General features: G+C 37.8%; 1 protein-coding gene across 3 annotated transcripts in view; it reads left to right on the plus strand.

Moving 5' to 3' along the window:
• Positions 1–13,271, plus strand: part of LOC125320193 (chondroitin sulfate proteoglycan 4-like) — a 44,822-nt gene that overhangs the window by 11,334 nt on the left and 20,217 nt on the right. For 2 of the 3 annotated variants that reach the window (XM_048292261.1, XM_048292262.1), the window contains exons 2-5: positions 1,665–1,828; positions 2,469–6,029; positions 6,879–7,349; positions 8,137–8,313. In XM_048292261.1, the coding sequence (XP_048148218.1) occupies positions 1,665–1,828; positions 2,469–6,029; positions 6,879–7,349; positions 8,137–8,313 (4,373 nt within the window). Of the gene's footprint in view, positions 1–1,664; positions 1,829–2,468; positions 6,030–6,878; positions 7,350–8,136; positions 8,314–13,271 lie in introns of those variants that run through there. The other variant, XM_048292263.1, reaches the window with a different exon arrangement.

The raw sequence follows: 13,271 nt of genomic DNA on the forward strand, positions 1-13,271 counted from the left end.
GAGTGTATTAGATTGAGCAAGGGGACAGCTAATGTAGGAACTGGAAAAATTAAACCTCAAAAGTCCTCTGCAGTTACGCTTGATTTTAAAATGAGAAAATTATTTCACAATGAAGCTAAAAACTGCAAAATAAATATTTAACTGGTGGTGTTCTTACAAGCTGTATCCAAACACTGCTGAAAGCATCATAAACTTTGGCAGATGAAATTTGAAAATAGACAGGTGTGGGGAAAAAAGAAAAAGGTCAAGGATCATATTGAAGGAATCAAAACTTTTACTAAATCCTCCTTAAGTATATCAAGAACAAAAACCCTGCAGAGAGTCTGTGCAGCCAGTTGATTAAGTTAGCAGTATAAAAGAAGCACTAAGAAAGGGCACGGCTACTGCAGAGAAGCCAAACTAAATGGTGTTTACTGCTGACTGGGAAGATTCCCAAAATGAAATTCTTCTTTTGGGGTGGAGGCAGGGGAGGAGCAGAGTTGACCTAAAACACTTGGGAGTGAAATTACTTGCTTGCTAAGTAATATCTGATCTTACGCTCTGGTACCTGAAGCCTGCATGGTGGCAGATTTTATGCCACTATTTAAAAGAAGAATTAGCAGGAGACTGTAAGTCTGACATCTGTAACTCAAATTTATAGGTACGGTAACAAGGATAAAAGATGCACAAGTGAGAAGGATCAACTTTGGGGAGTCTGTAAGATTTCTTTGAAGAGTTCTTTACAAACCCCCTGGAGTTTTCTTGATGGGGGTGGGTAAGGTGGCTAAGATTTAGAGTTTCAAAAGACTTCTGATAAAGTTTGCTGCCAAAGGCTTTTTAGCATTCATTGGAGTGCAGGGCTTTGTGTATTAAGTAATTGATTAAATAGGGGGGGTGGTAAATAATTGACACATTTTTTTCATATGTCAGAGGAAAGTTACCAGCAGAGTTTTGAGGATTTGGTCTTAGGATCTGTGCTGTTCAGAATAGTAATAATGGGGATGGTAAAGGCAGTGAGTAGTCAAATGAGAAATCTTACTGATGTTACTGTTCCTCAGGGCAGAATAGAGGGGAGGAGACAGTAAAGGAGGCTTGTACAGATTTGAGTGACTGGCCAACAGGAGGTTGCATACAGGAGACAAGAGGGCAGTTTTGCCTGGAATAGAGGGATGAAAACATCTGAAAATGATTCAGGTGGCAGGAGACTTCTGAGTCTTCTCTGCAGAGATGGCATAGGATGTCTCTGATGGAGATGTAAGAGCACGTTGTAGATGAAAATGTTTCCAAAGAGAAAATAGAGGAATACCTCAGAGAGAAATTCTTTGGCAACTACAAAATAGACTGGGTGTGACAAGCTCAGGAAAACACCTAAAGCAAACAAAAAAGAAGGAGTATTACAAAGAAATTATTCAGTGTAATTGCACGGTTCTTAAAATTCCCAGTTATCACCCTTGGAGATAAGAGTACTGGACTGTATTCATCCTTTGTCCATTCTGGTATGGCCATTGGGCTGTTACTAAATGGCTTGGACTGGTGAATTTGATATGTGAGATTTATTTTCATTTGTACATTAATAAGTATATAGAAAATAATATATATTTTTTACATATATTTAGGTATGGATAAGAAAAAGAGGTTTTTTTGTGTGATTAAATTTCGTGTTTATTATCCTTTATTTCTTTCAGTATCGTTTTATGGTGATAGCTTTGTGAAGCTGAACATGGCAAAAGCATCCCCTCAGACATCCTTACAGTTGCAGTTTCGAACAAGCAAGCCACAGGGACTGCTTCTTCTTGCAGCTGGGAAGACAGATTATTGTTTAATGGAGCTACGCTCAGGATATGTACAAGTATGCTTTATATCTGTAGCTAAAAAGTGTATGTGTAGCCTGTATTGCTCAGAGTTTTTCTTAACAATATAATTAATCTTGTTTTTCTATAACAAGATATATAAACAAGTTTCTCTTCAAAGAAATGGAAAAATTTATACATAATATAATTGATAATTTAAAAGTATGGCTTTTATTTCTTACAATTATAGTTATATCTCTATAACTGAGATTCTTTGAGAGCCTTTGCAATCTCTAGATCTTAAAATGAAGATAATTGTGTTCAAAGCATGAGCTTCAATAAAGGCAAAATTTCAGATTTGATGATGTTAGCTTTACAGAAAGTGCTTGAATCTGAGTAATAGTTTTCTGCAAGGTAGGTTCTTGAAAGATCACTTTCAGTAGGGTTCTCAGGAGCTGTTGTTCCTAGCAGAACTGCAAACGAGTCCATTCCAGCTTCTGCAGTTATGCAGAAGTTATGTCTGTGATGGCAAGTAAACCTACACAGAATTTTAGTGGGATTTTATTTTTTCAATTATATTTTGTAAATTATATCCTTAGTATGAAAATATATGAAAATTAATGTATTAACTATGTATTAACGTATGATTGTGAAAAATACCACTTTGGATTTTGATAGTTAAAATTCTATCTCTTGCAGCTGAGAATTAACTTTGGTGTGGGGGAGCGAGTACTTCATTCTCAGCAAAGATCTCAGCTGAATGATTTAGCCTGGCACCTGGTTGAACTACATCATGAACAAGATAATGTCACATTGGTAATTGATAAACATGACAGAGCTAGTACAAAAATGCCTGGAATTCTTTATGAATTAAATATTGATTATGGATTCTACATAGGTGGTACTGGTAAACTTGATGTTCCCTACCTTGTTGGAGCACTACCCAGTTTCCGAGGATGTATTGATGATGTGTTATTCAATCAGTTAGACATTCTGATGCCTCTGAGACCTTCTCCTGGCTTCAAAAACATCCATGAAGTTTCAGTGGGGTGCAGTGACGAATTCTTTGCAGGTGAAGAAGAACCCATTAGTTTCTTCAGTTCCAGGTCCTATATTTCTTTCCCATCATGGAATGTGGACGATGAGGGAATCTTCGAGTATACCTTACAAACCTCAGCTGCACGTGGCTTGCTGCTTTACCACCCTGGGCAAACGGGAGATTTCATTGCTATGGAAATGGAAGATGGTTTAATTAAAGCTTACGTTGGAAAACATAACAGTAGAACCCATCTTTCCTCTCGTAGGTCAGTCAATGATGGTCATTGGCACTACATCAAACTGAAATTTACTGCACAGTATTTGCAACTAACACTGGATGAAGAAACTGTGAAAAAATCATTACCTCCCCACAGTAATTTGCCAGTTCTGAAGGGATCCCTCTTTGTAGGTGGTGCAGATGACAACATACGATCAGAAGTGATTAAGTTAATCTCAGTATCTGGGAAGTACGCCAGAGGAGGATCCTTCAAAGGCTGCTTAAGGAACCTGAAAGCCAACTCAGAAAAGAAATCGCTGAAGAATGTTCTAGTAACTAAGGACATTTCAGCTGGATGTGAAATACAGAGTGCTTTCAATACAAATCTTTCTTTAGAGACAGCTGTAAAGAACCCTCCTGTGAAAGCAGCTCCTGTATTTGCCATTTCCCATGAAAGCTCAATTTCTCTGGGCAAGGAAGACAAAAGCCACCTTTTAGTTCTTAGTAACTTGATTGTGCTAGAGGGTGGACAAGCTTCACTTGAATCTAAGCATATTAAATTTAACTTAGACTTTCAGAAATTAGGAATTCATCAGTCACAAATTCTTTTTGATATAAAGGAACCACCCTCTCATGGACACTTGAAGCTGAATGTTGAACCAGTGCGGGAGGTGAATACATTTACTATGCAGGATGTGTGGCAAGGGAAGATTCTGTATGTCCATGATGGCTCTGAAGACACTTACGATAATTTTAATTTCTCCATTTCTACCAGCAGTGAGAAGATTGTCTCTCCATATTTGCAAGGAAACGAGCAGCATATGTTTAAAATTACTGTCACTCCAATAAATGATGCACCTGAGATCATACTTCCAGAGGGAAACTTGCTTCTTCTCTTAGAGAACTCAAAGAAATGTCTGACTAGTGACCTGATAAAAGTTCTAGACAAAGATACAGATTCTGTGGGTCTCAGACTTTCAGTGCTTGGAAATCTGAATGCAGATGCAGGATTTTTAGAAAATTCAAAGCATCCTGGAAAAGCTATCACTACTTTTTCTAATGAGGACTTAAGTGAAGGCACTGTTTTCTTTGTCCACACAGGTGTCAAGAACTCAAGGATTGTTCTCAGGGCAAGTGATGGTGAGAAGGTGAGCAACACTGTTGTGTTACGTGTCATGGCAGTTCCTTTGGATTACAGAGTTGTCAACAACTCAGGAATAAATCTTGTCCAAGGTGTTACAGCTCTTATAAGACCTAGGCATCTGGCAGTGGAAACAAATGCTGTCCTCCAGGAACTGGAGATACGGTACGAGATCACAGAACCACCTCACTTTGGTGAGGTCCAAAGGCAGCATTCGAGGGGGGAATGGAAGCAAGTCAACTCTTTTTCTCAACGCTCTCTTCAGCGCAGCCGTGTGAGATACTGTAGCACTTTTAAAGACATTCAGCTGGAAAATGTTACTGACCAATTTAAATTCAAAGTTAGCATAGGAAACAGAATCAGTGAAGAGCACACATTTCCAATCAAAGTGAAATGGTTAAGGTACAGTCTATTGAAACATGCTCCTCTAGAAATTGAAAAATCAAAAAAGAAGTACTTGAATTCTGATAGTCTTTTTGCTGTGATTGCAGATCTAGAAGTACCTGAAGATGAGCTTCATTTTAAACTTCTGTCCCTACCGAAGAATGGACAGATACTGCTTAATGATCAGCCTTTGCAAAAAGATTCAGTCTTTACCCAGAAAGATATTACTGATCGAAAAGTGGCATATGAATTAATCAGCGGGTACCATGAAGACTATGATTCATTTAGATTTCTCATTTCTACAAAGTATCTGGAGTCAAATTTCTATGACTTTGAAGTCTACATCAAATCAGATTTCAGAAACATTATTTTGACTAACAATGGCCTTAATGTTACTGAAGGGGAAGGAGAATTAATAACAAGCACGAAATTGTTTGTGCAAACACCAGATAATAAAACTTTCCAATATGAAGTTATACAGTTTCCTAAGCATGGGAAATTAAAACTTACTAATTTTTCTGGTTCATTTGAGAATAATGGCAGTCTTACAACTTTCACTAATAAAGATATAACTGATAAGTGCCTTATGTATGTGCATGACGATTCTGAGACTGTGTTTGACGAATTTCTTGTCAAAGCTTCCAGCAAAGAGTTAGGAAAGGGGACAAACTTTGATCCAGAAGTGGAACCTTTGTCAGTAGAAATTAGATTCTACATTTCTGTCCAGCTGAAGAATGATGAGAAACCAGTTCGCATAATTGATAAGATATTTAATGTAGTGAGAAACGGGCAGCGATTGTTAACTTTGGCAGATCTTTGCTATCATGATCCTGATTCTGATTTTGATGATGGACAGTTGCTATATACTAGACGTGGTATTTCCAATGGGGACTTGGTGCTAACAAATGATACTTTGCATAGACTCTACCAATTCAAACAAGTGGACATGGAGCAAAAGCAAGTCCTGTTTATGCACCATGGTGCAGATTTTGGGCGTTTTGTGCTTTTTGTGACAGATGGCAAGCACTATACTTCTTTGCTTCTGGAAGTTAATGCCACTGATCCTTATGTTAGCTTGGCAAATAATACAGGATTATTGGTTCAAAAAGGTAAGGAAGAAACTGTTTCAACAGCTAACCTAAGTGCTACTACAAACCAAGACATAAGAAATGATCATGAGCTTACATATGAGATACTCTCTTTTCCAAAATATGGAAGAATATATGTGAATAATCTATTAATGGATTCCTTTACTCAGCTTGATCTGATAAAGGGGCATGTGACCTACAGACATGATGACAGCAACAACCTTTTTGACACATTTGACTTCACAGTCCGTGCTGGAGATGTCCATCTGGATGCTGGACTGCAGGTTCGCATGTATTTGGAAAGTCATCAGCAGCCACCAAGGATTGTGAACAAAAACAATCTCTTGGTTGAAGAAGGAAAACCAGTTAAAATCAGTAAAGGAAAACTGCAGGTAGGTTAACCATGTTCTCCATTCCTCCAATCTTGTAGCAAGTTTTTGTCACTGTTTTTTCAGCCATTGCAGTGTCTTCAGTTTGTGTCTTCTTTAACTCCTTTTGATTTCCACTAATATGACTGCATTCTGGGCGCTTAGTTCAGGAGACACTGACACTAGCAATCTTCCATTTTTAGGAAGGAAAACTGATTCTGTTAAAGAAAAAGACTGCCCATAGTCTTTGACTCTATTACATATTGGTGCTTAAGAAAATTATGATTTGGAGATGCTGCATGTATATATTTGTTTTAGTTGTAACAATTATTTGTACTCCATGTAATGTTCTTAATTGAGCTGGTGGAAAGTGCCAAGGAAGAAGGGGTTTTGTTTGATTTAGTTTGGAGCTAGCCCAGTTAAAATGTTTGAGGTTTAAGTCCAAAATTTTAAAAAACAAGTCAAGTCACAAACCCGAGGCCATTTATGTTAGATTAATTCTTCCCTGTCTGATGTTCGTGTGTAGCCTTCCGGTAACCACCGCAAGAGGGCTCCGGCTGCACATTGCTGAAACCCTGAAATCCTTGTTTCAGGCAGGAATCTATAGCTGTGACACCATTAGTTAATTATGGAGTATGTTCCCTTTCAAAACTTACAAAACATATTTGGGGTTACAAAATGGCTCCCATGCCACCTTATTTACCATGTGTCTGCTTGAAGTTTTGGGAGCTGTGTAACCTGTATAAGAAGTGCCAGTTTAGTTAGGTAGACAATCCCAGGATTAAAAGTGAAAAACTCAGAAGAGAATTATAGAATTTCATTTTCATTTCATATTCCATTTGAATAATTTTGGGATATGTTCTTAAATTTAAGGTTGTTCATGAAAATAGTTCTCCATCTGAGATTGCGTTCACAGTAAGACAGTTTCCAGTACACGGATACATTCGGAAGTTTTCCTCAGAAGAAAGTTATCTCAGTTCTGACCAGAGGCCAGCTTTGAGCTTCACGCAGCAAGATGTCGACGAGGGCAAAGTTCAGTATGTGCAGACAGTTTCTGACCAACTAGATGACCATTTTGTTCTGGATGTGACCAATGGTGTCAGAACAGTGAATGGAATAGAGATCTCTGTAGACATCATCCCCAGAATGATTCCACTGGAAGTACAGAACTTCACAGTAATTGAAGGGGGCTCAAAAGCCCTGGTGGAAGATAATCTAAAAATACCTAGTAAACACTTTGCAGGACTCAGCTGTGAATTCATTTTAACTGAGCAGCCAAAACATGGGTATGTTGAAAACTCTCGTGTTCCTGGAATAAAGTTAACCACGTTTACTAGAAAACAGGTAATGCCTTTAGATCTTAGATGTAGTCTTGAAGAATTCTTTGTTTTGCTGAAAGCTGTGGGATTTTGTGGGAGGTGGTGAGAGACATGAGTTTGAGCTTTATTCTGGCCTTGATTTGAAGATCTTTCTGCTGTTTCAAGCTGGTCATTTCGAGTGGGGAAGGAGGCTGCCTTGTTGTGGGGAACCACATCACTTCCTTGATGGCAGTATTGACACAGACCAGTGTGCTATAATCACAGTAGACTGATGTGCCGCTCACGTTCAGGCAGTGTTGTAGATACTCTGGAAATGTGAGACTGTGGGTGCATTTTGAAAAGACCAAAGGAAATGGTATGTAGATTGAACAAGGAGAACAGTGGAAAAAAAGTAATTTTTAAGGTAATTTCTTTGCTCACAGGCAGCCACTATAACCACTAATTTTCAGTCATTTAGCTCCAAGAAGCAAAATGGTATCCTAAGTCACCATCTACTAACACTATGTTCAGATTATAGATTCCAGAAAACATTGTTAAATATAGTGGGATTGGATTTCCATTTTTCCTTCAGAAAGAAGGGAGAATGCTAAGACTGGCAAGATATTCTGGCTAGAGCAATGGACAGATGAACAGTAAAATTTACTGTTGTGAACAGAGCAAAGATAGAGGTACAATCTGATATTCAGCATAAATAAAGTTTTGGAAGTCATAAAATGTTCGTGCAATTAATAGAGCCGTGACTAGGATATTTTTCAATGTGACATTTATTTTCTTCTAGCCTCTTTAGTTTTTCAGCTTGTTATATTTTTCAGGTGGAACAAGAATTAATCTACTATGTTCATGATGGCAGTGAAGAACCGATGGACAATTTTACTGTGGTGGTAAATAACACGGAGTTGTGGAAACAAAGTTTGCCCCAAGCTGTGTTTGTAACTGTTACTGCAGTAAATGATGAAGCTCCTGTTGTAAAAGTAAACAGAATTCTTCAGGTTTGTTTGTCAACATTTTAAAGTGTTTAAATTAATTCCATTAATTCTGATGCCATTTAATGCCCCTTCATTAACAGACTATTGGGTTTATATCTGGTAGGTTAGTCAATATAATACCTATTAGTCCTTGGATTTAGGAAAATTAATGCTAATGAAAGGAGGCAGTACCTAGGTTTGTATTTAGGAAGATTTTTGACATTATGGAGAACACTTTTGGCTGTTGTAAAATTTATCTAGAAGGCTGAACAAGCATTCTTTTAATCTTAAAGTTATGTGAAGTCTCTTGAACTGATGTGCGGTTTGTGAGGGTGGATGGCTTGCACCTGGGTGGTTGTTATGTTTTAGTGTTGTTTGCTGTGGTGTCTTGAGGGCTGTTATGTAACATGTAATGAACATGTAACTTAGAAAAGTACCAAGAATAGTGATGATGAGAATGCCAGCTTTTCATGATTGTATTTGCACAGCCTTCCAACCCTATGCCTCTTGCCCTGAAGTGTTATAAAGGGTTGGACCTGCTAAGGTACATTCTGCTGCCTGCTCCTGTCCAGATGTGCCAGTGGGATGGGACAAGAGCAAATTGATTATGTGTTGGGTATTGCTTACACAAAACAGGAGTGTTTCCTTCTTCAAAACTGCAAATAATACAATGCAATCTGTGAAAATCTAGGGTCATCAATATATTAGTGCAATCAGTGAAGCTATTACTATGTGATAGTGTGAGGTAAGAAGAAGATATGTTAACTTTTTTCTAACTGCCTTCCCCCAAAAAAATCCTGAAGAAAATTTTAAAGTTGTTGCCTGATGCTACCTTTAGCTCTTAATAACCATAGCTGACTTTTTAATCTATTGATCTTTGAAAAGTTATCTACCACTACAGAAGTGACTACTGTCACTTCAGTTTCAGTGTGTTTTCAGATTGATTAAGTAATTAATTAGTTTATTTATAGTATTTAACCCAGGTCATATTTGTATCATATTTGTTTGTGTTATGGTAGCACTAAGTACCCAAAACCAATTTAGTAAAGACGCTGTGCCCAAAAAACCCCCACATGTAAAGACTTCCAATCTGAGATCTGATGGGTAAAAACAAGTCAAGTGCCTCCAAAAAGCAGAATGAAATGAGCATGGGTCAGCTAATGAACTTGTAAACCAGCTGGAAGACTGGCAGAGAAGGTATTTAGGCAGAGAAGATGTTTAGGAATTGGTTTGAAAGAAGCTAAGCAGGATATTTTGAGGCTGCCATCATTCCTGCTCTGCCATGCAGTTTGTAAATTGGTGGTACCAAAACATGCATTTAATTTTATGTAGTTAGTTATGTCTTGGAGAGGGAGAGTGTATTGCTGTAAAGATGTAACCTTGTGTTGTGTATTTAGCCATTTTGCATGAGAAAACACATAATTTTTAAACTAGCCATAATGGTAGTGTTGTGCAGCTTCACAGTGACAGGAGATAATCTGCAGATGCCTACGACAGAAGTCATCCTGCCCTGTGCAGAGACTGCTGACAGAAGGGCAGACTGCCTTCACAAACATTTGGGTGGCACAGAGCAAAACCTGCCCTGGTTGAAATAATTACAGTGGTACTCCACAGACATCAGCACAGCACTCAGTAATCTTTGTCTAGTCACAGGGAAGAGGGCACTATGTTCAGTCAAATTTTTCGGGGTCTCTGTTCTGGTGCACTGCTGGCATTAAAATGCTGGCATTGAACTGCTGGAATTGCAGTCTATTAACAGAACTAAAGCTGTACAGTGCACTGCAATGCAGCTTATAGATTTTTCTAAAAGTATCTGTGAATCTAGGCTTCCCAAGAGCAAGGATAACAAAGCTTCACCTACCTAGAGTTGGTCTTCTCTACTGGGGAGGCATTCTGCGTACCAGAACCAGAATGCTGCCTTTGTGCCTGTGGTTTTGCTAGTCATGCACAAGCTATTGTTGAGAAATCAAATTGGTTTTTGTTGTGAGTGCGTACCAATATGTACACATATGGTGGATTCATGTGCAGTCTAAAATCCAGCAGTCAAGTTATCTGCTAGGAGGAATACACTGAGATGATTCTTCCCAAAATCAAACTTCCACATCCTCAGTGAGGTGAAAGAAAATGGGTTTTTCTTAGTCCTGCTAAATATTGAGATGAGACAGGCATTTCTGTGTAGGGTAGTGGTGTCTGACCCCATGTTCTAGCAGAACAGTCTGTGCTCCTCAAGGGCATTGCTAGTGGTAGATGCTGAATAATAGACTATGTCTATTGCTTTTAAAAACCCAGTAGCTCTTCAATATATTTTGTAAGATTGGAAATATGCAAAAGTATACAATGACAGACCAGTACTGTGAAAACTGAAGTCCAGTAGAACTATTTGAGTTGACTGAAGTTCAGGACCTTGGAAATTTTGCAGGTCACAGTATAAAGAGTCAGAAAGAACTGCTGAATGATTAAAAAATAGGCTAGGATATGGTATCTGCTGTTGAGAAGTAGCTTATGTGAAGAGGTGCATTATGTGGCCAGTGATGTTGGTGTGGGCATATGGAAGTTAATTTTGGCCTTTGTCATGGGCTTCTGTCCAAATGCAAGAAGCTATCGAGCATGTGCACACATGCTGAGTGAGTCTAACTCTAGCTTCCTCACTTCAGAGACATCCATAACATTCCTTCTTCAAACAGCCTTGTCTGTTGTTATGAAGGTTATGAGCACCATCGGAGGAGTTTCAGGGTGACAGACATCCAACCATTTTGGGAGTTTTTCTCTGGTTTGTCTGTAGGAGGTGGAAGTAAATAAGGGTTTAAAGTGGTTTGGTTTTTTGTTTTTTTCTTTTTTTTCCCCCTGGCTCAGAATTTGTGACATAACATAAAATACAGAAAGTTTTGCTGTCCTGAGAACTTCTGTAATGCATGCAATTTAAATCCTTTCCATTGCAACAAATCAATGAGATATGTTTTTATTTAGAAACTTAAATTACCAGCATTTTAGATATAATTTCTTAAAATTTCCACAGGTTTTATGGGCTTTTTTTTTTTCTAGAATGGGAATGGGTAAAGGAAATAGGATGTTTTGAAGAAAATCACTATCCTTGCATTACATCCTGCATTTATATGTGTTTAAATATATGGGTACCAATGCTGTAAAATGACTGTATCCTCCTGTTGCCACAAGAGGGCTATATTTTCCTAGAATTAGGTTTTTCAAAAAACCTACAAATTTAAATGGATTATTTTTGTTGTTTTCTCTAAGTTGCTCACTTGAGTGTTAAAATGTGAATACAGAGTGTCTGGTAGGATATGTAGCATGCAAGGAGATACTGATGAGCTGAATCCTGTAAGTAGAGCAAAATAAATTATTTCACATCAGCAGGGTCATGAACCTTTTTTTGGACTATGCCTATGGAATGTGTTAGGCACATGAAAAATCAGTGTCATGCTATGTCCTGGAAGTTCAGATACAGTTTTCATGGTGCTCTTCAAAGAGATTTTGATCCCAGATATGAAAAATAAGATGCTTGTACAATTCTTGCTGTGTTCTCGGTGTTTGCTTCCCTGCGGTTCTTTTCAGCTCTGTGATCTCCTTTCATTCCTCAAGGATCATATTGTAGGCCATGTATAGTACTTAAAAAGCATTGAGCGGTAGTGTGCTGGGACAACAGAATTAAATACTGACATTGCAGAAAAAACCACTTTTTTTCTATAATTAGAAATTTTAAGTCTTTTTTCCTTTAGTAAGGAAAGTAATTTGAAACTTAGTGAGTCAATTGTAATAACGTGTCCATTGTAATTTCTTATATTTTTGCATATTCTGTGTGTGACCTTTTATATTCTTCACAGAATGATCTACACAAGTGCTACTGAGATGAATTGAAAGTTCTCAGTACAAAACATGTGACACTGATGTGCTTATTTGGTGCCACTCACTAAGTCACCCTGTACCATTAGTTGTTGTTCTGTGTCATAAGTGTCATCCTTTATCAAAATTTAATATTAATAATTACATTACAGCAAAATATATATTTCAGGGGAGAAAATAACTATTTGCTAGTATTTTCTATTATAACCTTACTTTTCAAATTTTTCTGATTAGGAAAAATCTAACTTAATTTTAGTATCTCTTGTTTCCATGACACATATTTTGTGACATGATGTAGAATGTAATCTTTCCTCTGTTGAAGTGTGGTGGCAAAAATTTCAGTGGTTTAAAATGTTTTAAAAGGTTTTCTTTCATGGTTCATGTTAAAAAGTAGAATTAATATGTAGTGAATTGCAATTTTTGGCTTTGGCAGAGGTAAAATGCCCTTTGTTAATTTTTCCTCTTCAACCATTTGGTGTGATGTTATTACCAGATATTTATTAAGTGTATGAAGACCCTAGGAAGATGGAAAGGAATGATGCAGTGTGTGTTTGGAAGCTGAAGCTGAGGTACTTAAAGGTTTAGGCTTTTAAGATTTTACGCTATAATATAAATTATACATGGAAATAATTTATATTGATGTAGTGAATATTTTAAGAATTTAATTTCATGTTGAGATGAATATGTATTGTTGTTTGTTAGCACTTTCATCCGTAATTCCAAATATATGCAACAGAGATGAAGAACAAAATGGGCCATTGCTTATCCTTCCCTAACAAGGAATTACCCAATTAGATAGGGATGAAATTCATAGAGCAGTCCTTTCTGCTTGAAAGAAGGGACTTTAAAGATCATCTAGTCCCTGCTCCCCCTGCCATGGGCAGGGACACCTCCTGAAGACCAGGCTGCTCAAAGCCTTATCCAACCTGGCTTTGAACACTGCCAGGACTGGGGAATCCACAGCCTCTCTGGGCAACCTGTTCCAGTATCTCACCACCTTCACAGTAAATAATTTCTTCCTAATATCTAGCTAAATTCCCCCTCTTTCAGTATGTACCCATTCCTCCTTACCCTGCCACTCCAGTTCCTGTCAGACAGTCCCTCTCCAGCTTTCCTGTAGGCCC

This window comes from Corvus hawaiiensis, chromosome Z (assembly GCF_020740725.1).
Source record: "Corvus hawaiiensis isolate bCorHaw1 chromosome Z, bCorHaw1.pri.cur, whole genome shotgun sequence".
Classification (NCBI taxonomy): Eukaryota; Metazoa; Chordata; class Aves; order Passeriformes; family Corvidae; genus Corvus; species Corvus hawaiiensis.